Source organism: Moschus berezovskii, chromosome 26 (assembly GCF_049115385.1).
Source record: "Moschus berezovskii isolate FMDL1 chromosome 26, NW_MosBer_1.0, whole genome shotgun sequence".
NCBI classification, from domain to species: Eukaryota; Metazoa; Chordata; class Mammalia; order Artiodactyla; family Moschidae; genus Moschus; species Moschus berezovskii.
Genome location: NC_142485.1, coordinates 29,808,666 through 29,835,288, shown reverse-complemented (window position 1 = coordinate 29,835,288; position 26,623 = coordinate 29,808,666). Strand labels below are relative to the sequence as shown.

The following is a 26,623-nucleotide window of genomic DNA, read 5'->3' as shown; positions in this document are numbered from 1 at the left end:
ATAGAATTGTATCTGCCATACAACTTTATTAATAATTAATATCTAGTTACTTTTAAGGCTCACTGGAACCTGGTCAACATTAATATAAATAACAGGGCACCTAGCTGGCAATAAATAATTGAAACATCATATTCAGAAATGTCTGATGAATATTACTTGAATATGTTTGGGGGTTATAAAATTCTCAAGAGATCTAAATAATACATGTGAAACCAAGTCAACTATTGAGATTTTTCAGTTTTACTTTATATTTCTTCATCTGCTTTAGAGCTAAAGTTTTCTATAACATTATTGCTAAATGTATACAATGTAACCAAATATTATATAATAGTGATAAATGGGGATTAGAAGGTATTCCCAGTTACTCTTTCTTTCAATATTATGCATTTAGGGAATATTTTCTAGTCATCTTTTTGGCCAATAAAGGCAAACAGGAAATAGATGAAATTAGCCTAATTCTAATTAATTAGCCTGTCCACCAAATACTTTTATTTAATAATTTTCACCAATTGGCACATATTCATTCATTCATTAAAGAGGAACTCCTTCAATAGAAGGCATTGGACTAAGCACTGTGGGAGATTAAGTTCTAGAAACAAGGCTACATTAAGTCATCATAAATGAAAGAGTGCTTTTCAATGGATTGTAGTAATCTTCTCTGAGGACTTCATTTTGCTTTAAAGCAGTCAATCTTAGTAGCTTTGAACTACCCAAGATGACCACAATTCTTTAAAATATAGGTATAAGAATGTGGGCTCTGGAGTCAAATTGCCTGAGTTCCAGCTCCATTCCTAATAATGATATGATCTTAGATAAGTTATAGAAATCTCCCTAAGTATCAGTTTCCTTTCCTATCTGTATTAACCATGGGGCATAATAAGTGCCCAATTAATGTCAATGTACCACAACACAATAATATATTGGAATAGACATTCAGCTCAGTTCAGTTCAGTCGCTCAGTCGTGTCCGACTCTCCGCGACCCCATGAAGTAATTTAATATAATTTCTCATTTGTATATCTTTATTTCACATCACTGCTATATGTGTAACATATATTGCAACCAGACTGAATTATACATAGTTCTCAACACTGAAGATATTTAACACTTCTTATAAATTCTCTTCCTCTTCTGGATGACCTAGCAAACTCTTACCCTTCAAGTCTTAGTCCCCACATCTTTCACTCATTTGGTCACTTAGTCATCATTCAAACTTTTTTTTTTTTTTTTACATTCACTCTAAATGGCACCCTTCTGGAAACACAACTACCAGCAAATTACACATAAGTAGAATTGGCAATGCTTGGAAGAGTGACTATTCCATATGCTTCTTAGACCATCTACCACTTTAGAAAATCAATCCCACCTGCAATATGTTCTGTAAAATCTCCAGTCCCTTGCCAGTAAGATATTGTCCCCCCGTGACACACACACTCACACATACAAAGGTATAAATGAACTTAATTGACAAAACAGAAGTAGAGTAACAGTTTTAGAAAACAAGACTTATGGTTACCAGGGGACAAGTGAAGAAGGGATAATTTGGGAGATGGGGCTTGTAGTATACACACACTGCTGCTGCTGCTGCTAAGTCGCTTCAGTCGTGTCCGACTCTGTGCGACCCCATAGACGGCAGCCCACCAGGCTCCCCTGTCCCTGGGATTCTCCAGGCAAGAATACTGGAGTGGGTTGCCATTTCCTTCTCCAATACACACACTACTATATATAAAATAGATAAGAGAGAACCTACTACATAGAACAGGGAACTCTACTCAATACTCTTTAATGGACCATGTGGAAAAAGAAACAAAAAAAGAGTGGATATCTGTATATGTATAACTGATTTACTTTGCTGTATACCTGAGACTAAAAACTGTGAATCAACTATACCCCAATAAAAATTTAAAAATAAAGAAAAAAGCAACAAAAAAGAAAAACAAAAGAAAAAAAATATTGTTCTCCGAATGTATTTATTCTGTATACTTCTGTACTTCACCAGCTCTATTCAGTTTTCAGAAAGCTTTTAGGCCCATTTCTAAATCAGATACTTAGCTGAGACATAGAGTTGTTTGGAAACATTATGAGCGATGGACAAGTATGCAGTGATTAAACGGACAAAAGCTTTAAAAACTACTCACAAAATTCCCTTTCCTTGTGAAATTTAAATATGTCACAGGAAGATAACAATAATTACCAGATTTAATGCATGCTGAACAGAATCTTGTTTTCAAGAAAAAGGACTTAACGTGGAGGTGCATGTATCACACAAATATCCCATTTCATATGTTAACTGAAAAACATAAGTTTTAGAACTCTAAGAACTTCTTCGATGACACCTTGTATTAGTTAGGAATTCTTGAAAATGAACATTTGTGCAAACTTGAAGCTTAATTATATGCTTTGAAAATGAAAAACACGAGAAAAGGAAAACTGGCAATATGGATATGTGTTCTCATATATCTCTGACATTCTTTAAACAGCATAAAAAGTACTGTGAATAGTTTAAATTTAATAAAAAGAACACAAGCACGATTCTATACGTTTGAATATAAGTGTGTGTGTGTGTATATATATATATGCTTATCTTTAAGTACACATATAAACAAAGATGTTTAAAACTACCCCTGTGCAAACAAAAGAAAAGAGAATTTTGCTCACCAAGTCTTTGAGGCAGCAAGGCACTGGATACTTCAGATGAAGAGATTAAGGTGATAACAGGAGGTGCACTCAGTGCTTCAGACAGAGGAAATAAAAGATGAAAAGGGGATGCTCTGTGCTTTGGACAAACAGGCCCTTCAGTTCAGTTCAGTTCAGTCGCTCAGTCGTGTCTGACTCTCTGCGACCCCATGAATCACTGCACACCAGGTAATGAACTCTGCTTCCCATACATAGAAAAGCACAATAATCATTAACTTAGAATATTTGTCCTTTGTAACTAGCAGTGATCTTTTACCAAGATACATGTTGACTGCATGTATTCCCTAACATCTTCCCCACCTGCACCTCTTTGGAGCAGTTGCTCAGTGCTATCTGAGGGCTGTCTCTGGGGCTGCAGTCCTCAGTAAAAACCCGAATAAGCTTTAACTCACACCTCTCATGCTGCACATCTTTCTCTAAGTCGACACCTTGGATCAACTGCATAAATCTAGAAATATAAACTACTGCAAAAATTAGTTTATGGCTCTTATTACAAAATAAACAAGAAACTGTAACCAAAATTAGAACAAAAAGTCCACCCATCTATCTTCAGAGGACACTGAGCTTGTTCTCCAAAAACAGAATAAACTTGCAGTCTTGCTCTCAAAAGGTACCAGTACATTCAGGGGAACAGATTAAGATATTAGGGGAAAATAAATACATGGTTGGATCTTTAGCTTTTAGCTAGATTAACCTGGGGAAGAAAAAAAGGAAAAAGTGCTTAGGAACTGTCCAGAGATAAAATACACGGTCAATGGCTATGGCTTTGAAGTCAGGATGTCGTTTCCACAGTTTTCTGAGGTCCGCCCGGCCCACGGGGAAGAGCCCCCAGGGGTCATAAACGCCCATGGCCTGGTCTTTTCGTTTTTCCACTAACTCCTCACGATGAGTGCGGGGCTCCCGTCTCAGCGAGCTCATGAGAGCGGGGACCACTATGTCCCCAGGCCTGTTCCTGAGGCGCCACATTACAATGGCGGGCTCACTCTACGTCACTCCCGGAAAGGGCACGGTGTCATTTTGGGGTGTGGGTGAAGCAGTCCTGTGGGAAAACCGAGCCCCTTGGCTCACCTTAGCCGCCCCTCCACCACCACCCCTACCTCCCACACGCCCTCAGGCTCTAGCTTTCCTAAACGTCCAGGGCCTGAGGGACAGAGGCAAGCCTGGGCGGCTTTGAACACGATGCCTCAGAAGGAACTTTCTTCCCTCAGGAGCCAGAGGCTGGGGCCGCGGGGGGCCAGCAAGCGCTGTAGCAGCTTCCAAAGGTTGCGTTGCCGCCCAAGATCCTGGTAGCTCCCTCGTTTCCTGGTTACGTGCGCGCCAGCAGAAACCAAAACCTCCACCCGCGACTTCCGCTTCCCCAGAGGGACTAATGGGCTGGGCACAAGCAGCGTGAGACGTGCCGAATTCTGGGCGCCTCATGGCGGCGGGCGAAACCCGGCGGTCCTGACGCCGGTCCTTCATGGCGCACGCGCAACGGGGCCTGGGTGGGAACGGCCCCAGGGCTCCGCCCCGAGGTGGGCGGGCCCGACACCTCCCCCTGGCCAATCAGCTGGCGCGCCCTCGCTGCCGCCTCCTCACCCCCGCCCCCGCCCCCGCCCGCCTCACGGGGCTCCGGGTTACACGTGCTAGTGTTTGTGTACGTGCAGCTGCTGCTGGGCGGAGAAGGGCGGGCAGCCTAGGGTTGGGCTGCTCAGGCCGAGCTGCAGCTGGGGCACGGCGAGGCGGGGCTGGCCCCCTGGCTTTGGTGATCTTTTAAATTCTCCGGCTCTAGGGCGGCCTGTCCACTCTTAACCTGTCCGTCTGCAGCGAGTGCCGTACTGCTCAGCTCTCCCAAGGACGCCTGTCCTCTACATTAGGGGGTAGATGCTGCTGCTAGATTGCAACCCAGAGGTGAGACTCAGGCTGCTTTTGTCCGGCAGGCTTAAGCTTCCACATGTCTGTCTTCTAGAGAGGGCAAGATAGGGTGAGGGTGTACTGACCACTTGGCGCTGCCAAGTCAAGCCTCTTCAGAGTTGGAAGGTTTTTGGAGTGGTGGATTTCAATCCCCGGAGGGCAGGAGCCTGGACAAGGGCGAGAAGGAGTGCTGCTGCTGCTGCTAAGTCACTTCAGTCGTGTCCGACTCTGTGTGACCCCATAGACGGAAGCCCACCAGGCTCCCCCGTCCCAGCTGTTCTTTTCTCGCAGGTGGATAGTCTGAAGCATCTGCTGGAGACCGGGGCCTCTGTCAACGCACCCCCGGATCCCTGCGAGCAGTCGCCTGTCCACTTGGCTGCAGGTGGCGGCCTTGCTTGCTTTCTTCTCTGGCAGCTGCAGACGGGCGCTGACCTCAACCAGCAGGTAACTAGGTAACTGATTGTTGCTGTGTGCAACCCTCCCCTTCAAATCCACACAAACATTTCTTAGACGCCAAGATATTCAGTCGTTTCAGTTATTAGAAACATGACTAGTACAGTGATGCCCATAGAAGCGTGAGACACTATGTAACTTTACAATTTTCCAGTAGCCACGTTAATGAAGCGAGTCACTTTAGTAAACTGACCCAATTAATCAAAATATTTTCATTTCATGTGTAACCAATATAAAACATTATATATATATACATATATATAGGATATGCCTTCTCACCCTGTGTATTTTACGTTGACAGCACATTTCAATTCAGACTAGCCACAATTCAGGTGCTCATTAGCCAGACAGATGGCTGCTGGCGACTACATCAGACATTTCTAAGGTCTACCGTTCATTTCCAAAGGAACAACTGCTCCATTACAAAATTCTCAGGGTAGCACAACTTGTAAGACATGCTCACAATCAATATAATTCCTTACAGAACTTTCTTAGGGTAGTTTGCATCTTCCATTGAATGTTAAATTTTACACTGTAATTTTTTACTTCTGTAGGATTCTATTTTGCTTTTAATCACTTAAAATTTAATGTATGTAGCTGTGACTGCACATGCTTTTATTAATGACAATTCTATGTTTAATAGGGCACCAAATGAACTTTACTTTAAAAAAGAATTAAAAGATTCAGTCCAGTACAGTGCAGTTCTAACCCTACTTCCTCAAATAGCTTCCTCAAGCAATAAACCTCACTTATCAACTTCCACAAGAGTGTTTTGGGGAGAGACTGAAATACGGTGTTTTGTCTGTAAGGATGTTTTTGGAGAAGCTCCACTACACAAGGCAGCAAGAGTTGGAAGCATGGAATGTCTCAGCCTGCTTGTAGCCAGTGATGCCCAAATTGAGTGAGTACGGAATCAGTGACTTCAAATTTTATATTTTCTTGGGTTAAATTAATCAGACTGCTGCAGCTCAATTAAGTGATGCTTGCCTAACTGATAATGTAGTGGAACCATTCAAATGTTAACTTAGGCTGTTAATGATTATCTGATACTATTCGAGTAAATTAAAAAATGGATCCTAAGCTATTAGAGGTACAGTTCTTTTCATGTGTCATGGCAGTATTACATCTTAGTTTTGTTTTAAAAAATCCATTCTATAGATGTTCTCACTGACTTCCTTTGTGTACTCACTCATTGATTGAAATAGAATACTCTTTTATTTGTGCAGAAAGGAAGTGCCCATTCTGTGCTGTCCTCTGTGCTAATTAAGGACATGGAATTCCTCTATGCTTCCTTTACCTCTTTTATTCTGCAACCAATATTTGTATGAGCCCAAAGCATCTTTGTTAGAAATATATTTTTAAAAGGCTAAACAACTTTCAACTTTTACTTGAACACTTTTTTTTTTTGTCTTAAATTTAGTTTATGTAATAAAAATGGGCAAACAGCTGAAGATCTTGCTTGGTCATGTGGATTTCCAGAATGTGCCAAGTTTCTTACAACAATTAAATGTATGCAGACAATAAAATCAAGGGAACAACCCAATAAAGATCATTGTGTTCAAGTGCTCAGACAGAAACGAAGTTTTGGAAGTGAGGAAAATACAAGTGGGAAAAGGAAATGTTGGTAAGTAATTCAGTTTCTTCATTCTTCCTCCTTTAAGGATTTCTTATTTAAAATAGAATTTATTGTTTCATTTAAATATTACCAGTCTTATGTCTTATATATCTTTTCATTCTCATTAACACATTTTAATACTGGATGCAGTAACTACTACTAGACTTTAGAGATCAAAAATTGTCCTGCATGGTGGAAGATTGGGGAGGAAACCCTTTAAAAAAAGGTTTTAATATGTTTTTCAACAACAGATGTATTGGTCATGAAGAGGTGTGGAGAAGGTCTTCACTTCATGCAGGTCTACCACTCAGCTTACGAGCTGTGGCTTCAGGCTCATCAAGTGTGTCTAAACTCCTTCTAAGAAGGAGGAAACCTTTCTTCTAAGCGAAGATAATGTTCAAGAATACATGTATTTACATGCCTATAATGTTCTGGTTGTGCATGCTTTGTCTATTAAAAGAATGTCCAAAGAATAAATTGTTTTCTTTGTGATATTTACAACCTTTGTAAAAACTCATAAAAACCACCAAACTACCCCCAGGATTTAATTTAAAATTAAATTTATTCTTTATCATAACAAAGTTACAAAGTACAACTTTACTACAGTCTTTGAGTCCAGGATATTTTAAATAGTATTTGGTCGCTGAGGGAGACATAAGTTATAGTAAGCATCCTTGTTCCAAAACTCTGGGCCCTTCCATCCACACCAGCCCTAGATGTGGGAGAAGGGAAAGGAAAACCTTTTTACAGGACTACATAATTGAAATTGTAACATTTTACAACTGAATCTTGCAGTAAGACTAAATACCTATACAATGCAAGTATCTGAACTCCTATTAAGCACAGAAAAGTAGCTTATTTGGGTTCATTTCAGATAGAATTGAAAAATTTTTATTGTGATATTTAATCATAGAAATCATTTAAAAAAGGAAAAGCTTCATTATGGTACTATTACTCAATGTCATATTTTATTGATTTTTAAGATGTATGGTTTTATAATTCTGGTAGTCGATGGCATGTGATAATTTAACTGCCATCTGTCCCACGGAAGACTGTATAGACAGTGAGAAAGCTTATGAGCCTTTTCATTGAAAGTGGGCCTCCCCAGCCACTGATTTCCCAGCAGTGGCATCTCAGCAGTGATATCAGGCAGTAAAGAAATCTGAACTTGCACTTGGGAGTTGCATTCTACATTCTTCATTTTCCTCAGGCCATAATCACTGCCACTTCCCAGTTTCATTGCAGTATTAATCCTTTTTTCCAGCAGAGAAAATTATTTTCAAACAACATTTCATTGTGAATATAGTTAAGTTCATCAAATTTCTTCTAGGGCCATTGATTTATTTTCTTAAAGACCCAGCTAAATGACTTGTCTGAATTACATCATTCTGAAATGAAACACCTGCTTACACATACTTGTTCAGAGGTTAGCGAGTGAAGTCGCTCAGTCATGTCTGACTCTCTGCGACCCCATGGACTGTAGCCTACCACGCTCCTCCGTTCTTGGGATTTTCCAGGTAAGAGTACCGGAGTGGGTTGCCATTTCCTTCTCCAGAGGATCTTCCCGACCCAGGGATTGAACCCGGGTCTTCCACATTGTAGGCAGATGCTTTACCATCTGAGCTACCAGGGAAGTCCTTCAGAGGTTAGTGAGGACTCAAAATGTCACTGCATTGAGTGACAGGCAGTGGTCTTGCTCCTTTACCCTACCTAGCTGGGAGTGTATGTGTGTGTGCTCAGTCATGACCTACTCTCGTGACCCCATGGACCCTACCTGGCTCCTGTCCATGGGATTTTCCAGGCAAGAGTACTGGAGTGGGTTGTCAAATGAGGAGAAAATCCTCCTCTAGGGATCTTCCCAGCCCAGAGATGGAACCCGAGTCTCCTGTGTCTCCTGCATCGGTAGGCAGATTCTTTACCACTTGAGTCATTAGGGAAGCCCACCTAACTAGGAGGCTGCTGGGCATTCTGGCAGGGACCTGAAGTCAAAGGTCATAATTCCTACAGAGGAAGATGGTGTGTTAGCCTGTTTTTCAGTGTGGAGGCGAGAGGGTTGAGTGGAGATGCTTTTTGCTGCTGCTGCTGCTAAGTCACTTCAGTCGTGTCTGACTCTGTGTGACCCCATAGACGGAAGCCCATCAGGCTCCCCCGTCCCTGGGATTCTCCAGGCAAGAACACTGGAGTGGTTTGCCATTTCCTTCTCTAAGGTGTGACAGTGAAAGTGAAGTCGCCCAGTCATGTCTGACCCTTAGCGACCCCACAGACTGCAGCCTACCAGGCTCCTCCATCCATGGGATTTTCTAGGCAACAGTACTGGAGTGGCTTGCCACTGCCTTCACCGAGGAGATGCTCTTTAGGTCTTTATTATTTTTCTGATTGCAAAAATAAGATACACATAAAGAAATTCAAATGAGGTGAAAATAAAAATTAAAAAATTCTCTACCAGTTCTGCTCCCTCTGCTTACAGATACCATCAATTAAGTCTTGTTTATTTCCACTGAGAGTTGTTTCTTTACATAATATTCTTTTTATCATTAATTTTTTTCAGCAAAACTTTCTCTAATGAATTTCATGTCCTAAAATCTGTTTCCTTAACGACAGAAAAAGGATTACACTTTCTGTTTTAATCTTTCACACATGTGGGCCATCTCTAGGTAACTGGTCTCAAAATTTTTTCAAGACAAGTGGGTACAGACAGTACCCAAACCAGCAACTGTGGGGATAAGAGGAGCCGGACGTCTTTCTTTTGAGGTGACTGGCTTAGGGAACTTACACAGGAAAGCTCCCCAAGTGGGCAGAGAGGTCAGGCAGAGGGAGGATTGTCCCTCCAGCCCCTGACATAGACTGAATGTATCTAAGACTTGTATGATGAACCCTAATATCCAATGTGCTGGCATCTGAAGTGGGGCCTCTGGGAGCTGACTGCGTTAATGACAAGAGAGCCATCATTAGAGTGCCCAGAGAGCTCCCTCATCCCTTATACTACGTGGGGACAATGAGGAATTCTGCCGTTTTTGAACTAGAAAGTGGGCCTCACCACCCACCAAATCAGCCAGCATCTCCATCCTGGATTTCCCAGCCTCCAGAACTTTGAGAAACAAACCTCCGCTACTATAAGCCGCCCCCTCTACAGTGTTCTGTTATAGCAGCTGTAAGGCTTCTTAGTGCCTTTGAGATAAAATCTGAACGCGTGTGTCTCAGCCTGGCTCTCGGTGGCCATCCTGACTTAGCTCCTGCAGATCCCTCCAGCCATCAGCCACCTCTCTCAACCATCTCAAGTCATGTTAACAATGCCACAGTTCTCAGAACATGTCCAGCTTTCCTTTCACTTCCTTTGAGTGATCCCTTTGCAAGAGCAGCCTTGTAAGCACCACCAAAGACACTGTATTTTTGGGAGGAAGGAATCCTTTATAAGGTGGAGGAGGAAATGGCAACCCACTCCAGTATTCTTGCCTAGAGAATCCCGTGGACAGAGAAGCCTGGTGGGCTGCCGTCTACGGGGTCGCACAGAGTCAGACACAAGTGAAGTGACTTAGAAGCAGCGGCAGCAGTCCTTTATGGACTCTCCTTCTTTGTCCTTCTATACTAGACAAAGAGCTCTTTAAATATCCATTTTAATACCCCCAGTGCTTAGGACAGCGAATGGTAAATATTAGGTACTTAATGAATGTCCAATGAATGAACACTGCTACAGAAAGACAGTCAATATTGCTCCTATTTTCAGGAAGATATGTATACCAGCCAAAAACATGTCATAGACTTAGAAGTCCAAATGCCTTGAAAGAGAAAATTGTGTGTATGTGGCATTTAAAATTTTAAGAATGTGTTTATATTCTTTTAGTATTTATAGATGCTCCAATAATTGGCAAAAGACTTTACCAAAGTGGGGATATAAGAGTTCAGGTACATAAAACACTAAAATCTCTTTACATAAACATCTCATCCATAGGGCTTTAGTAATCTCATATAGCTATATTCAGGTTTGAAGATCTCTCATAAGTGAATTTCAGTGTTAAACCATCCATTTCCCCAGAATTCCCTAGGATTTCTGATTTAAGAAATCTTTTTATTGGTACTAATGACCTATTTGGCAAAAAATATAAAACTTTTTAAAAATTCAAGTTTTGTCTTGTAACACTTGCCTCCGAAAGATTTAGTACTGAGTTTCATGGAAATTTAGTACTAATTTATCATTAAAACTCAGTACTAAATCTGAATTAGTTGCCTATAAATTAACATAAATTTATACCTCCTTTAACTGATAGCTTAAGCATTAACAAATATTCTTAAATTTGTTTCAATTCAAATCTTTCATAGAATGAGATTAAGTTATATGTAAAATATATATGTAAAAGCAGTCAAGTCTCCATAATGTCCATCATACTGCCAATTTTTGGTTAATTTGAAAATTATAAACGTTATATATTTCACTCTTTTTTGAGGCATTGATAAATCTCATTATATTTACAAAAAGCTGTAAAGTCTCCAAAGGAATATATTTATGAGTTTCATACTCTATTATTTTAGTTTCCCCCTGGCTTTCATATCTAGAGAGAATTACTCATCACAGGCTTACAGTCCTTCCTTACAGTGAGGATTTCTGCTCTCAGTTTACAATCAATCTCTCTGTTAGCTTCCAGTTCTCCCTCCTGGTTTTGGGTTCTTTCCTTATATTTATTTGTTAAACACTTACCTTTTCCAAAATAACCTGCAGATCTTCAGCACCTGTATAATGTGGATCTAAAATCAGAAATTTTATCTGTCCTGTAATTTCATTCCATGCAACTCCTAGTATTGTGTGAGCCAAAACTCCTCCCCCTATAGAAGAGGAAATAAAGAAATGAAAGGGCATATGTTAGTCTCAACTTACCACTCAATTTCAGTTGAAAAAGATTTTGCCTATGAATTAATCTAACATAATATCAAAATTGATTGACCTAAACTGGAAAAGACATAACGTCAAACATACTCCGAAAAGACAAAATTACATCTTTAAGATAGAAAAGATACAACCACATCCATAATCATATTAGGTTTCTATGTCACTTTAATATTCATGGAATTACCTAAACTGGATTTAAAAAGGGCCACAGAGGGTCTAAACTCCTCACAGCAGGGTAACAATCATTGCTGTTGGTACCTCTCTCAGCAGACAAGCCATGTTACCTCTGCTCTGAGTACCTCCAGTGGTGCAGCCTGTCTACTCGGTCAGTACTTTCTGTAGTTTGCTGACATCTGCCTACATGCATTTCTTAGCTTGCCTTCTCTCATCCAGGACAAGTCTTATTTCTCATAGAATTGTGAATCTTTAGATTAGCTAATCCAATTCTCTTATTTTACAAAGAAAGCCCAGAGAGGTTAAGCAATTTACATAATGTCACACAGCGAGCCAAGTTCCTGACAGCCATGACTTCCAATGCTATATTGAGTGACCATTGCCTCTTTTCCATTCTGCTCTGAAGTCTATTTGAACACAGTTATCAAATCTCGTCTTAGCCTTTACTACTTCTAGTTATTATAATCTTTTCTATAACTTGCCTCCCACCTTGGAAATTTTAAAAAATATCCAGAGGTCAGTATGCATGATGTAAAAGCTAATTTTAATATGTTTACAAAGGACTGATATGTGCCATTATGTACTTACATTAACGATAAGTTTCACATACTCTCCATCAAGAACACAAGATTCCAAAACACCTTACCAATCATTATTGGAGTTCCTTCACTCTGGAAATGATTAGCCAGTTCCCGTCCCTGAGAGGCCATTTCAGAACCTTGGCTAGAAAAAAACCAGTTTCTATCAGATGAACTATTCTGAGGATCAACTGAGCTTGGGAACTAATGTTTTCTACGTTTTTGGTTTTTTGGTTATTAAAAATATAGATAGAAATTTAACTAAAATTAAGTGGTAGGGAACTGAGAGCAATTTAAAGCAATACAACCTCTAAATATTTAAAGTCACTAAATGAGCTAGGAAAGAAGACCTTGATTCTTTGCTTCTAGAACTGCATAAAGAAGGTTCTGGATTTTTAACCTAAGACTGAAAGTGGTCACTTTGATACTGAGTTGATTCTTATGGTGGATTTAATTTCAGAAGGATAGGTTTTAAATCCTGGGATTTTGTCTTCTTACCATCAAACTCAGCCTGTAATTCCTCATCTTTAATCTGGGACCAAAAATACCTGCCCTTCTATGTGACAGGAGATTCCAGGACTAAAACAGACCATGTCTGTGTAGCTAATGTGAAAACTGTAAAATGTTTTCAAGTACAACATATTTTTAGGGAATATTTCAATATCATACAATTTTTACTTCTGAGAATAGAAAAGATGAATAGATGAAATCATTTTTTTTTTTAGAATGGAGGTGCCAGGTGGTGCTAATTAACCCTTAGCTCTTGCTTCATAAGCAATGTATGAAGCAACATTTTCATGTGTCAAAACTTACACTTTTTAATCACCATCTACTTCACTGTTGCTGCTGCTGCTAAGCTGCTTCAGTCGTGTCCGACTTTGTGCGACCCCATAGACCGCAGCCCACCAGGCTCCCCCGTCCCTGGGATTCTCCAGGCAAGAACACTGGAGTGGGTTGCCATTTCCTTCTCCAGTGCATGAAAGTAAAAAGTGAAAGTGAAGTCGCTCAGTCATATCCGACTCTTCACTACCTAATCTATTATTTATTTGTTAGCACTGATTTCCACATCAAATCCAAATTGCAACTGTGAAATCAGATGTACTAAAGAACTTGGACAATAAGGATAGTGACATTACATTTATCAAGGTTGTCATAATAAATGTATTAAAAACATAAGCTCATATAAAAGGAGTAAGCTAAAGATGGTCATAGAAATCAATCTTATGTAATATTTGCTCATATTTTAATACTAGAAGTGTGATTAGAATAGTAATATTCTATTTTTAATATATAAGGAAAAGAAAATTTCCTATTTATAAATTTTATATTCCTATATTATAAATTACATATTTCCTATATAAAATTTCCTATTATAATAGATAAGGAAAAGATAAAATTATATTTGGATACATGATTAGTTTATTAAAATCTCAGGAAGCAAAAGAGTAGGAAGTAAACTAAAAGGTCAGTCATAGATCAATATTTGATTTTTCCCTTCCAAGATTTCAATGACGTCTGCACTAAAAACCAGACCTTCTGTAACTACTCAAAGTTGACATATTTCCAAGTTTTCCTCTTCCAGACTAAGACCAGGCCTAGATCGTACAAGTCATGAAGTTTACTCACAAACATCTTCTAAAAAATAACAGCAAAAAAATTTAAGATTGGGAAAAATGAGATTTATAAAGCAAGGGGGAAATGTGGAGGAAGAGAAAAGAGCAAAAACAAACTGGGGGAAAAAATGCACTTTTTTCTTTTAAAAAAAGTGACAAACTCTCTTTGAAGTGATTTCTCAAATTTCTTAAAGTTTCCTTACCTGACAAACAGTATTTTTGAAGTTACACCAATCAAATGGTTCAGCACCAGCTGTACCTCGATAGATCCAATCCACTGCCGTGATCCGACAAATGTTGCTGGTTTGTCCCCAGCATCAACTAGAGCCTTCATTTAAAAATACAAAAAGAATCATACACAAGACAGCTATTAAAAATTATGTATAGGGTATTTCCTTTGATTACCAGTATATATGTTTTTTCCCTTCAAAACAGAAGTCAGTCTGGACCATGAGGTAGGTATGATTATTTAATGGTATATTAGGGTTCATGAAATGTCCATATAATTCAAAATGGTATGTTCTGTACCTGCTGGATTTCTCTGTGTGTTGGAATGGATCTCTCTGTGTATCCTTGGTGTTTGAACCAGGAGCAGATAGTCTGCAGAGACCGATAAGCACAGCCCCAGCCATTGTCATCTATTCGATCCTGCATATAATGATGGTAACCGTATGTGCCCTGGACCACATAAACCTATATAAAAAAAAGAAACACAGTAAAATATTAACTTTAGATGTATATATTATACGTACACATACGTATATCATCGATTAAGATAACATTATATACATACACATGCTCGAGTCATTTACTGTTTTCAGAGCTAGATTGTTGCTTTTAGTGCCTTATAAAAATTATTTTTTTAAAAAGAAAAAATACTCTCCAACTCTTTCAATGTATCAGTGTATTACTGATATAAAAGTGAAGTAAGAACAGTATGAGAAAATAAAATTATAAGACAGTATCATTACATAAATGAAAAAATCTTAACAAAATGTTAGCAACCTAAGTCCCACAGAGAATAAAAAAATAATTGATCATAATCAAACATCCACTGGGCACAAGCAGAAAACAACTAATGACACTAATGATCAACAAACTCGTATAAATAATTACTAAACTCACCATACCAGTCTCTACGTTAGGTGGATTGAGATAAGTATGTGGATTTCTAATGTAACCATCTTTGTATGGTTCATCTGGAAAATGATAAGCATTAGACCTTTTGAAATAAGGTCTGTCATGAGGCAGATTGAAGACATCGTGTAATTCCTAAATAAAAGCAGAATCAACAGGAAAGAAGAGAAAAAAGGTTAAATGATATAGGTTACTAGTCAATAAATAAACCCAAACTAGCTACAAAACAGAAAATTTACTATATACTGGTTATACAAGTTATCAAACACTTATGATTTAATTCACGAAGGTCAAAGAGGGTGAGATTTAAACTAAAACCAAAAAGGATTTATTTTTGTTTATCTATGTATATGGACAGAAACTGGAAGAGAATATAGAAAATTGAAAATAATTTGTTACAGTGAAACAACTGAGATAACTTAAAATTACTTATTGTAACACAGTCTGCTAAAATAAATCCAGGCTAAAGACTAGTTTTGAAAGTTTTGTAAATGAGTAATTAACAATGATATACCAAAAAAATCATGCTTAGGTTTTTATTTTTAAAAATCATGCTTAGAGTATTTAACAAATATAAGGGATAGTGATTAGATTACAGAATGGAAATTGGTGGTTTAAAGACCAATATGGCATCAAAATAAAAATACACATATATGTTTAAAAGGCAACATATTCCTGAATGCATAAAAACATATAATAGTTACTCTGAAAGTTTGACATCTTCTTTTTGATATCTCCTATGTATTCGAGCAGTCTGAATGAGATCATTAGCTTGTGTAACTGTTGCCTCTGTAAATCAATTCATTTGGCACTTACAGAGAGGCAGAGGGTTACAGTGTTACATCTCTTTTCAGGGACAGCGATTGGGAAGATGTTTCCATGGTGTAATTTGATGGGTACAAGGCAAGGCCACATATCAAAAATATAGACTACCAAAAAATACATATATACATACACTATCGAACCAGTCATCTGCCAATTAATCTCATTTCTTTGAATGCTGATCATGTTTTCTTCAAAACGCCTCTAATAAAACCCAAATGACCCTGGGAGGTGGGGGATGGAGTAGTACTACAAATCCTAATTAGAAACAGGATAAAATCTAATTTCCCTTCTCTAACTGTAATCTTGTCTCTTTTATAAATCTGCAAGTAATGGAAAAGAAAAGGAAGTTATTAAATAGCACTCATAGCTACTCTAGGCATGTAAGCATCTTTTCATTCTTAAATTTTACTATAGAAAAATAACATACGAACTTCACCGAATATATGAAATTAAAATGTTATATATGATTTAGCATAATTATTTTTTTCTTAAAAACACTTTGAAAAGTTACATGAGACTAGACATTAAATAAGATGCAAAGCCAGTAGTGTGCATACACACTGTATAAAATTAAATCACAAAACACTGGCTATTTATTAGAAGCACAAAATTAATACAAAATGAATGATATTTTTATTTTTCTAAGCATGAATTGGTTTTACCTTTCTATAGGCCTGCAGCTGGCCATCTGGAATTCCTGATGGATATGAAATTGTTACAAGATTTTTCTCCCCTGGTAATAAAAAGTGCAGTGGTTCTGGAACCACAATAGATGTTCCTTTCATGTATTTCAAAATGCATTTTTCCATATCAGTTAGTTGATTATGAATTGCATCAACTAGAAGTTTACGAACTCTGTGGGGGGGAAATAAACAAGTGTATTAACAAAAGTTATAATAGTTATGATACATGAAAGTGTCACATCAATATATTCCTAATATGCCCTTGATAGGACTGGGTTTATTAAAATAAGTCTAAATAATAAAAAGTTAAATGTTAAATAAACTAAATTTCCTCTGTGCAGATAAATGGGAAATTCTATAGGTTTTGCATATTATCCTACTTCCTCAATAAACACTGAATTACTAGATGACTCTTAGTTTAATAATAAACACGGAGTAAACCATAGTAAAAAAAGAACCACCACCACCCTAGATATGCCTCAATGACACTTAAAATGGGCTTTGATTACTTTGGGGAGGGTCCTCATTTAAAGGTGGGAGCAGTGTTAGAAAATACTTACTTTCCCCACGTTTCTTCTGGAGCAACAGATAAAACTGCATCAACTGGTAAAGTCATACTAACGTAGTGGTGTCCTCCGCTTTCCCTTTCAATAATGGGCGTGACGGCTGCCAGAGGGGTGGACACTTCCAGCATCAGATCTATATTTACTATTTGATGCTATAAAGATAAACAGTAATAGTTAAAGCACACTGAACAATAATATAAAAGGTAAGTAAAAGGACTTTTTAAGGACCATTTAAATAAATTATTTAAAAGCACAATTCTTAAAGTAAAATTCTTCTCTGCTTCAAAATTATCTGAGGAGAGGCACAGAGTAAGTGGAAAGTGAAGATGAAACCAGACTGATCATGTATCCAGAAGCATTAAAAGTTCACTACGGTTCATTGCATTATTATATTTTTGGATAGATCTAAAATTTTCAAAAATATTGAATAAACAAGATATAATAACCACACATCAAGACAACTTTTAAACACATGTTATGAATATATACCTCTGCTCTAAAGACATACTAATAATGAACTCTATTAGAAGGTTTGATTTTGATAGTGGTATGGAAAAACAATCCTGAAAATGCTTTCTGTATATTAAACAAATTTAGCAAAATATTAAGAGTACTGGAAGCCAGGTTTCTCACCAGGAAAAGGTTAGGAATTGTGTGAGGCTGAAGGAGAACTGGAGGTGTATGATTTACATGGGTAAATATTGACGTGTGCGTTATATATGTACATGTCTGGCTTCCTTGGAGAAATGGCTGATTCCTGAGATGAAACAGCAAAAGTACATGAACCTGGAACATCCTGGGAAGAAAGTATGAAGTATTCAAAAGTACAGTATCAAGAGGACACTGGAGCCAGCATGAAATTTCTCTTGGCCAAATTAGAAAACATGAGCATCAAAATAACTGATGCCAGTTAACAGACAACTCATTGCATAAAACAGGAATCCATGCTTCCACACAGTTAATACACAGGGAAAAGGAAAAGCTCCTCCTTACAGTACAAAGCCATCTTGTAAATGTAACAGACTTAGAAAAAAATCACCACTTTGCAACCATCAGATTAATGCTAGGTTCTGACAATCATCAAGTGATGTTAGAAGTGTTGGGTAAAAACCTGACGAGGAATAGGATATATACGTAAACCCAAAGCATCTTCCCACAAGATACCTTCTAATTATCAGGGCAAAAAAATAGGACCCTCACAGTGGAGAAAAGTGGCAGTTACCACATTAAGTGATCAACGTTAACGTCACTGATACGAGAACCAACTAAGCATATGCCTCTTTCATACGATGTGCTGAGGACATACGTTACTTCTTTAGTATTGCTATCAATAATGACCATCTGAACCTTCCATAAGTCAGTCTAGAACAAACTCAAACCCAATCTGAGAAACATTCTACAAAATAACTGACCTGTAACCCTCAAGATGTCAACTTCCAACTACCAGTAATTCTCAAATCCTTATCCAAAGCACATAGTTTTTTTGTACACTCCACATTTAAAAATCTCACAGCTCAGGTCGGCACCTCACTGGTGTCTCAAACATAGTAAGACCAATACTGACCTCATGTCTTCCCCATCTCCCATCTTTACCCAAGCAAGAAGCTGGTATCCCACATCCGATTACTCTCCAAGTACAATCCTTTCCACTCCCTAAACATTCCTTGTATCCATCCCCTTCTCTTTATTACTATAGCTACTGGTTTTGTTCAGATTCCCCTGAGTGGTCTCTGTCCACACCTCCAACCTCACGTCCACTCTATTATTCCTACTAGTCTGGAAAAACACTACAGTCATATTAAATATTAACTCTGTACAACTTCCTGCCTTGAAGTAGCTGCTCCGTTTTTTATCTCTAATACCTGGCAAAGATTAACGCACGTGGAAGATACTCAACAGTACTGGTTCAAAAATCAACAGAACCAAAACTGTGAAGAAAAGTAAATCACTTATCATTTACTATTTCATATAGCACAAGCTGGAATCAAGATTGCTGGGAGAAATATCAATAACCTCAGATATGCAGATGACACCACCCTTATGGCAGAAAGTGAAGAGGAACTCAAAAGCCTCTTGATGAAAGTGAAAGAGGAGAGTGAAAAGGTTGGCTTGAAGCTCAACATTCAGAAAACAAAGATTATGGCATCTGGTCCCATCACTTCATGGGAAATAGATGGAAAAACAGTGGAAACAGTGTCAGACTTTATTTTTTTGGGCTCCAAAATCACTGCAGATGCTGATTGCAGCCATGAAATTAAAAGACGCTTGCTCCTTGGAAGGAAAGTTATGACCAACCTTGATAGTATATTAAAAAGCAGAGACATTACTTTGCCAACCAAGGTCTGTCTAGTCAAGGCAATGGTTTTTCCCGTGGTCATGTATGGATGTGAGAGTTGGACTGTGAAGAAGGCTGATCGCCGAAGAATCGATGCTTTTGAACTGTGGTGTTGGAGAAGACTCTTGAGAGCCCCTTATAATGCAAGGAGATCTAACCAGTCCATTCTAAAGGAGATCAGTCCTGGATGTTCATTGGAGGGACTGATGCTAAAGCTGAAACTACAATACTTTGGCCACCTCATGCGACGAGTTGACTCACTGGAAAAGACTCTGATACTGGGAAAGGTTGGGGGCGGGAGAAGGGGACGACAGAGAATGAGATGGCTGGATGGCATCACCGACTCTGTGGACATGAGTTTGAGTGTACTCCGGGAGTTGGTGATGGACAGGGAGGCCTGGCGTGCTGTGATTCATGGGGTCACGGAGAGTCAGACACAACTGAGCGACTGATCTGATCTGATCTGATAGCATAATGTGTCACTGTCATGTTCTAGAATGATTCCTTTTTAAGTAATTTATAAACATACTCAGGGACAAAAGTTTAGATATATAAAACAGAGGTATAACCTTGGGCATGTCACTTAATCTTTCTGGACTTGAATCATCTGATCTGCAAAAAAAAAATAAGAATTTTCTAAGATCTCACTCAACTCCAAATTCAAGGACAAAAATTTTTATCACTAAGGAGACAGGTGATTTGCTTACCATGTCTGATAACTTTTTATCTTTCTTCTTCATGAATTTTCGTTTTGTATCTTCTTCCTGTTCAGATCTAAAATTTGAATACACGGAGATGTTTATAATGTGAAATGATATTGTAAAAACACTTCTAGCAATCTTCAAGCATACTCACTGAATAAAGCGCATTATGTTCTTACAGGCAGAACTATCAGTCAGCTCTCCTGGAATGGTGTTCATGTCACTGTTAGGCCATATGTACAGTGAACTGTGGCAAATTCTGAACACAAGGGCATTTGAAGAAAGCTTGGTTGACAGGTCACTCAGTACATGTTTTAGTGCGTTCTTGATAAAAACTTCTAAATTAAAAGAACACAAATAGAAGTTAATATGAAAAACTGTAAACATTTCAACATGAAGGCATCCAAGCACACAAAACTAGAGCACAGTAAAAGTGACCCCCAAAAATCCATTCCTCAGATTCAATAATGTAAAAAAAATTTTGTCTTTAAAAAAATGGAGATAATATCCATAGACCAGAAAATTCATTCTTTTAATGTGTACAATCCAGTTGCTTTTAGTATACCACAAGGTTTACAATCATCACTATTTAATCCCAGAACATTCTGTCACCCCCAAATGAACCCCGGACTTCCCAGCAGTCATTCCCCACCCCCCTGCACTTACCCATGGCAATCACTAAGCTACTTTTGGTCTCTATTGACTGGCTTACTCTGGACACTTCATATAAATAAAATCACACATTTTGTGGCCTTTTTTGTGTCTGGCTTCTTTCACTCAGCCTAATATCTTCAAGATTCATCCAACTGTGAATCCATCCCTAGCATGAATTAGCACTTCACTCTTTTTTATGGCTGAATAATATTCTATTATATGACCAGAACATACTCTGTTTATTCATTCGTAAGCTGATACACATTTGGGTTGTTTCTATCTTTTCAGTTCAGTTCAGTTCAGTCGCTCAGTCGTGTCCGACTCTTTGCAACCCCATGAATCACAGCACACCAGGCCTCCCTGTCCATCACCAACTCCTGGAGTTCACTTTTAGCTATCATGAATAATGGTTTTACAAATATTTGTGCAGAAGTTATTGGATGGATATGTCTTTAATTCTTTTAGGTAATAACCCAGAAGGAACTGCTGGATCATATGGTGACTTTCTTTTTGTATAACTGTCAAACTGCTTTCTAGAGAATTGCATCATTTTACACTCCCATCAGCAATGGATGAGGATTCCAATTACTCACAAAATACCATATTACTTACAGAAATAACTCTGGAGTGAGATTTGAGTTTCTCTGTAGTTCTCTTCCTCAAACTATATCCCACTAAGACTGTACAAAGTATTGTGTTCTTAAGTCATGTTCTTTTTTCCTCTGTGTGGTAAGTTATCAACCGGGTATTTGTTTGACTTCATTTTCAATGATTTCCTTTTTACTTAACAGAATTTTTTGAATATAAAAATCATTTTCATGGTTCCAAAGTCAAAACTATATAAAAAGATACATCTGAAGAAGACAATATTTAAATATTTGTCCCAGTTTTATACTCCCAAATCCTAAACCTATTTAACTCTGTGGTTAAAATATTTAACTATCACACTGATATCTTGATAAATAAATACCTTGAGGTTGTGGGAGAGAAAGATTACTGATAACAAGTCAGATATAAAAGCATCCTGATATATTTCAGAAATCCAAATTTAAAGATTTATACTTTCACTACAAAAGACAAACATAATTCCTGGATTACCTTCTGCCCATCCCTGAAGACTATGAAATATCTAAATAATTGTGATGTCTTTAAAGTTAAGTACCTCCACTCTCGGTATTTCCTCATTAATGATTCCCTTCAAGGAGTGTTTCAAAGAGTTGGGCACAGGAGGAGGAATACTATAATTAGAAGACAAACTCAAATACATCAATTATTTGGGTAAGAATATCTGCAGTCCCTATTCACATTTGAAATTACATAATTATGTCTGTTGACTGATAGATCAGTTATACTTTGCAGTATAAGTTCATAGCAAAGGATAACTTCAATTTGTAGTGAGTTGTAAAATGTAAGGCTTTATCCACACAGGTAACACACTGCGTGGGAGCTCAGTTGTTAAGTCCTGTCCGACTCTTTGTGACACCATGGACCACAGCCTCTCCAGGTTCCTATGTCAACAGGATCTTCCAGGCAAGAATACTGGAGTGAGTTGCCATTTCCTTCTCGAGAGGATCTTCCTGACCCAGGGATCCAACCCATGTCTCCTGCATTGGCAGATGGATTCTTCACCACTGAGCCACCAGGGAAGCCCAAGGAACAATACTTTACTGATAAGACAGGCTTAAAAATGAGTTTGATTTAGTTCTTGCGACATGATTCTCATCTTGATGGCACATTAAAGAATCAACTAAAAAACTTACTGATGCCCAAGTCTCTGTCCTTGAGACTTACTTTATTTGGTTAGGGATTGGGGATCAGAATGTGGTCCAACACAGAGAACAATTTTTTAATATGAAGGGATGCGTCAGAAAGACCATCGTGCATTCTCTCCCTTCCTCTTTCCAAAGGGCCAGTTAATAATCATCAGCTGGGGATCTTGAAGGAACTCTGACACTGTTTGTTCCTCACCTTTCTGAACTTCTCTATGGCTCCTGACACCCTTGACCATACTTTTTTTGAGTGATTTCATCTAATACAAGGCATTAACTATCATCTTTGGGATATATTAAGTTCTCTATCTCCAATTCTGACTACTCTCCCCCAAGTTTCAGACTCAAATTACCAGTTGCCTGCTGGGAATTCACACTTGATGTACTGTGGCATTTCAAATGAAACACATCTCAAACACAGCTCCTTGTCATCCTCCTCTGATATCCTTTAGCTTGGTTTGTGGCAGCAGTCAGAAACAGGAAGCCATCCTAGAGTTTGGTTTATACCAACACTGCTGATTTTTCTCCCATAGAACCTGCCTGCCATTCCTAAACCACACGACCTCAAGTGAATGGCTTCTGGAGTCTTAGGGTTATGTACTATTTAAGTCTGAGAAGTGTAAGTCTAGCTGTCTCATTTACATTATGCTCAGGGTGGATATTTATATTTATTGTGACAATTTTCTTGGAGAGGGCAGTAAAGCTTCTTAAGTAAGGGGACACCGTAATGTGCAGAGGAGCCCCCATGGGCTAGCACTGGTGGGGAACGCAGCATCTAAGTTTAAATCCAATTCATATCATTTACTATTTGACTTTAGACAGTTTATTCACCCTCTTACTCAGTTTCGTTTGCAAAATGGGGAGAATCTCACCATATTTCATTGTCGCTTTTACAGTAAAAAAGGAGAGTATCTTGGAAGACCTACCATTAGGAGTAGCTAGCTGAAAAGCTAGATCAAGGCCACCTCTTATTCTGAAGAGTATATCCATAGTCTCTGAAATAACCTAAGACAAATAAAACCAAAATTTCATTGTAAAACAAAAGAAACTCATCCTTATATAAGTTAGAATCTAACTGAATTTAGATTAAGGCATAAATTAACTGTGACTTTTCAAATTATTTTTTGAGTTAATTCCTTGCTTTATGGAGAAAAACACACCACCATAAATTTTTTATTAGAGGTTCTCAGCCTTTGTTCCACATTGAAATTACCTGAGGATTTTAAAGTACCCATTCCTAGGCTACACTCCCAGAGATTCTGATAAATTGGTCTGGGGAGGATATTTAAAAACTCTTCTATGTCAATGATTCTAAAGGAAAAAGGTTGAAGACCACACTGTTCTGGGACAGTATTTCTAAATTATAGTCTTCACAATCATAGGGTTTAACAATGCCATGAAAAGATCAACAGTCAAGAAATGGTTTAAGAATGGGACAGGAACACTGAACCTATTATGATAACAACTGGTGGGCAAGACAATGAGAGGAAACTCGTATATCACTGATGGTGGGAGTATAAACTCTTAGAATTCATCATAGAGTGATGTGGCGATAAAAATCAAAAGCCTTACATTGGCATTCTTGGTCTAGTAACTCTGCATACAGAAATTTAATCTAAGGAAATCTGCAAAACACACAAAGATTAGTGTATATGAATGTTAACCTGTTAACAAGAGGAGACCAATTAAATAATTACAAAGATTATATAGCAGTGAAAAATCATGCTTTATGTGAATATTTAATATCAGCAACTTATAAAGGGGAAAAAAAAGCACTTGTAAAATGAGATTATTAGCAGTTCTTAATTTGGGTCCATATGCTGAGTTCCAGGTAGTTGATGACACATGACAAAAGATATATCATTTTGCTTGGGGAGAAGGGTGGAAAAGAGGAAGGCAACCTCTGGGAAAAGGTTTCAAAGATTTCATCAGATTCTCAAAATATGCCTCGAACAAGATGAAGAAACACACTACACAGTAAGAGTCCTATTTTTAACTAAATCAGTAAGTACTACATTTACTGAGCTCTTAAAAAGTAAAAGGCACTATGCTAAATGACCGGACATACACTAACTTTGATACTCAAAATAGGCAACATTACTATTTTTCTCATTTATAATCCTTGTCACATTGTGCCAAGGGCGACTGCTTTTATTTTCCACAAATTATAACCTATTGAAAGGCCATGCCCTTTGCCCCAGTTATATGTCTTGGAATTTATCCTAAAGAAATAATCAAGAAAGTTCAGGAAAAAGTTAGCTTGAATGCTGTCCACTTATCGTACTGTTGTTCATCACAGCAAAAAACAAAAAAAATCCCACCTAAATAGCTATCAATAAGAATCTGTTAAGTATAAGAAGTTGGTTAACTACTATGTACCTATTTGAATAAAAAACATTTAATGGCACTGAAAGATACTAAAGATAAAAGTTAGCAAGAGCAACACTTTGTGACTTTCTGTATGACCTTGTAACTAATGACTCAAGTGTGTCTTTTCTGTAATACTGGAAAAATGTACATCACAGGGTTGTTCTGAAGGCTCCATAAGAGATCTTATGTGAACGCACTAGAAACTCCTTACATTTCTGAACTGAGACTCTCTCTGAAGAAATAATATTTAAACTGAGATCTGAGGGATAAGTAGATAAGAGTATTCCAAAGGAAACACTCCAAAAAACATTCCAAGTTCTAAAGGAAAGATAGGGGTGAAAGTGGCCAAGACTTTCCCAGGCAGGGGCTCTGACTGGTGAAGGACTGCTTAAAAGCCCACTGAAGAGACCAAAGCAGAGGGTTAGATCTCATGATGCCAAGGACAAGAATAACTAGAGACTGTGATGGCTGACAACCATTTAGAGGTCAGTCGTGTCCGAGTCTTTGCGACCCCATGGACTATACAGTCAGGCCAGAAAGCTGGAGTGGGTAGCCGTTCCCTTCTCCAGGGGATCTTCCCAGCCCAGGGATCAAACCCAAGTCTCCCGCATTGCAGGTGGATTCTTTACCAGCTGAGCCACAAGGGAAGCCCAAGAATACTGGCGTGGGTAGCCTATCCCTTCTCCAGGTAATCTTCCCGACCCAGGGATGGAACCGGGGTCTCCTGCATTGCAGGCGGAGTCTTTACCAAATGAGCCATCAGGGAAGCCCTTGTAGATTCCATAGTATTTGAAACATTCCATAGATGTTCAGGAGCTGCGAAGAGGGCGATGTCAAGGATGATTTCCAGGTGTTTGGCATGAACAACGGTGCGGTGGGTGGTGGCGCAATGACCTGAGACGTGGGTCACTGGAGGAAGATCAGGGTGAGGTGGGGATGGTTAAGTCAGTTTTGAACTTGCTGAGTTTAAACTATATATGGGCCAACCAAGTGGAGGTACAGTTAGTAGATATGAGGCTCTGGAGCTCAGAATACATCTCTAAGCTGGACATACCAATTCTGGAGAAAGCCCAGGGTGTAAAGAAACGTACTGACATCTAGGGTTACCGGACTGCAGCAGAACCTGCCTGAGCAATCATGAGGAAACCAATGAAGTGTTACCACCACACAGCCGAGGGAACAACAGTTATGTGGAAAGTTACTCTTTTCTTTTCTAGGCCCACTCTTTCTTCGAAACCTTCAAAAACGTCTCATGATTCCCTCGTTCTCAAAACGCACACACAAGGGAAAGGTGTATGGAGCGCGGTGGAGCCGGGGAGTCGAAGGTCGTCCGGGGGCGGCTTTCCTCCGGCCCCACCGGGAGGGCCCAGACCAAGGCCCGGAGCACCGGTCCCCGGCAGGCACAGTTCTTTCAAGGGCCGCAGAGCCCCACTCGCAGGCAGCTAGTGAGATCGCAGGTGACCACGCAGGAGTCGGCGGCGAGCTGTGGGGGAATACTCACCATATCAGCTACACGAGCCGACAGCAACACCGACGTCCCCCTACCGCGCAGGAGGCTGGCTCGGAAGTGGTTCCGCCAGAGGGCGGGACTTGGGAGGACCGACTACCGTTCCCAACATGCCCTGCGGCGTGCGTCACGGGGCGTACCACCACGCCAGATCTCGCGGGGGGATAACGGG

The 26,623-nt window shown here is 38.9% G+C and overlaps 3 protein-coding genes across 22 annotated transcripts in view; 1 reads left to right on the top strand and 2 right to left on the bottom strand.

Annotated features, from left to right (window-relative positions):
• Positions 1 to 4,123, bottom strand: part of LRP2BP (LRP2 binding protein) — a 39,120-nt gene extending 34,997 nt beyond the window's left edge. For 3 of the 14 annotated variants that reach the window (XM_088832663.1, XM_055416416.2, XM_088832664.1), the window contains exons 1-2: positions 2,658 to 4,123; positions 2,194 to 2,289 (exon numbers count right to left, since the gene is read on the bottom strand). The gene's annotated coding sequence lies outside the window, so the exon portion shown is untranslated. The remainder of the gene's footprint in view (positions 1 to 2,193; positions 2,290 to 2,657) is intronic. The other 11 variants (XR_008684534.2, XR_008684536.2, XR_008684531.2 and 8 more) reach the window with 10 other exon arrangements.
• Positions 4,124 to 4,332: 209 nt separating this feature from the next.
• On the top strand, positions 4,333 to 24,161 carry ANKRD37 (ankyrin repeat domain 37). 5 transcript variants are annotated; one of them, XR_016036531.1, is made up of 6 exons: positions 4,333 to 4,586; positions 4,881 to 5,033; positions 5,852 to 5,943; positions 6,463 to 6,666; positions 7,988 to 8,174; positions 22,234 to 24,161. XR_016036531.1 is itself a non-coding variant. In XM_088832777.1 (5 exons), exons 1-5 carry the CDS (start codon positions 4,560 to 4,562, stop codon positions 22,235 to 22,237), a joined length of 480 nt encoding a protein of 159 aa, XP_088688903.1. In that variant the 5' UTR covers positions 4,333 to 4,559; the 3' UTR covers positions 22,238 to 24,161. The 5 variants fall into 5 exon arrangements, 4 of the variants coding, with proteins under 4 accessions (XP_088688903.1, XP_055272402.1, XP_088688905.1 ...); XM_088832777.1 differs by lacking the exon at positions 7,988 to 8,174; XM_055416427.2 differs by lacking the exon at positions 22,234 to 24,161 and having other exon boundaries at positions 7,988 to 8,305.
• UFSP2 (UFM1 specific peptidase 2) lies at positions 7,201 to 26,520 on the bottom strand. 3 transcript variants are annotated; one of them, XM_055416420.2, is made up of 13 exons: positions 26,446 to 26,496; positions 25,693 to 25,853; positions 23,501 to 23,579; positions 20,306 to 20,489; positions 20,158 to 20,224; positions 17,110 to 17,267; positions 16,529 to 16,721; positions 15,030 to 15,176; positions 14,433 to 14,597; positions 14,108 to 14,232; positions 12,360 to 12,436; positions 11,351 to 11,475; positions 7,201 to 7,369 (listed from the first exon to the last, which is right to left on the bottom strand). In XM_055416420.2, the coding sequence occupies exons 2-13, from the start codon at positions 25,726 to 25,728 to the stop codon at positions 7,283 to 7,285; spliced, it is 1,443 nt and encodes a 480-aa protein (XP_055272395.1). In that variant the 5' UTR covers positions 25,729 to 25,853; positions 26,446 to 26,496; the 3' UTR covers positions 7,201 to 7,282. The 3 variants fall into 3 exon arrangements, with proteins under 3 accessions (XP_055272395.1, XP_055272396.1, XP_055272397.1); XM_055416421.2 differs by lacking the exon at positions 25,693 to 25,853 and having other exon boundaries at positions 26,446 to 26,520; XM_055416422.2 differs by lacking the exons at positions 25,693 to 25,853; positions 26,446 to 26,496 and adding an exon at positions 24,147 to 24,203.
• Positions 26,521 to 26,623: the final 103 nt, after the last annotated feature.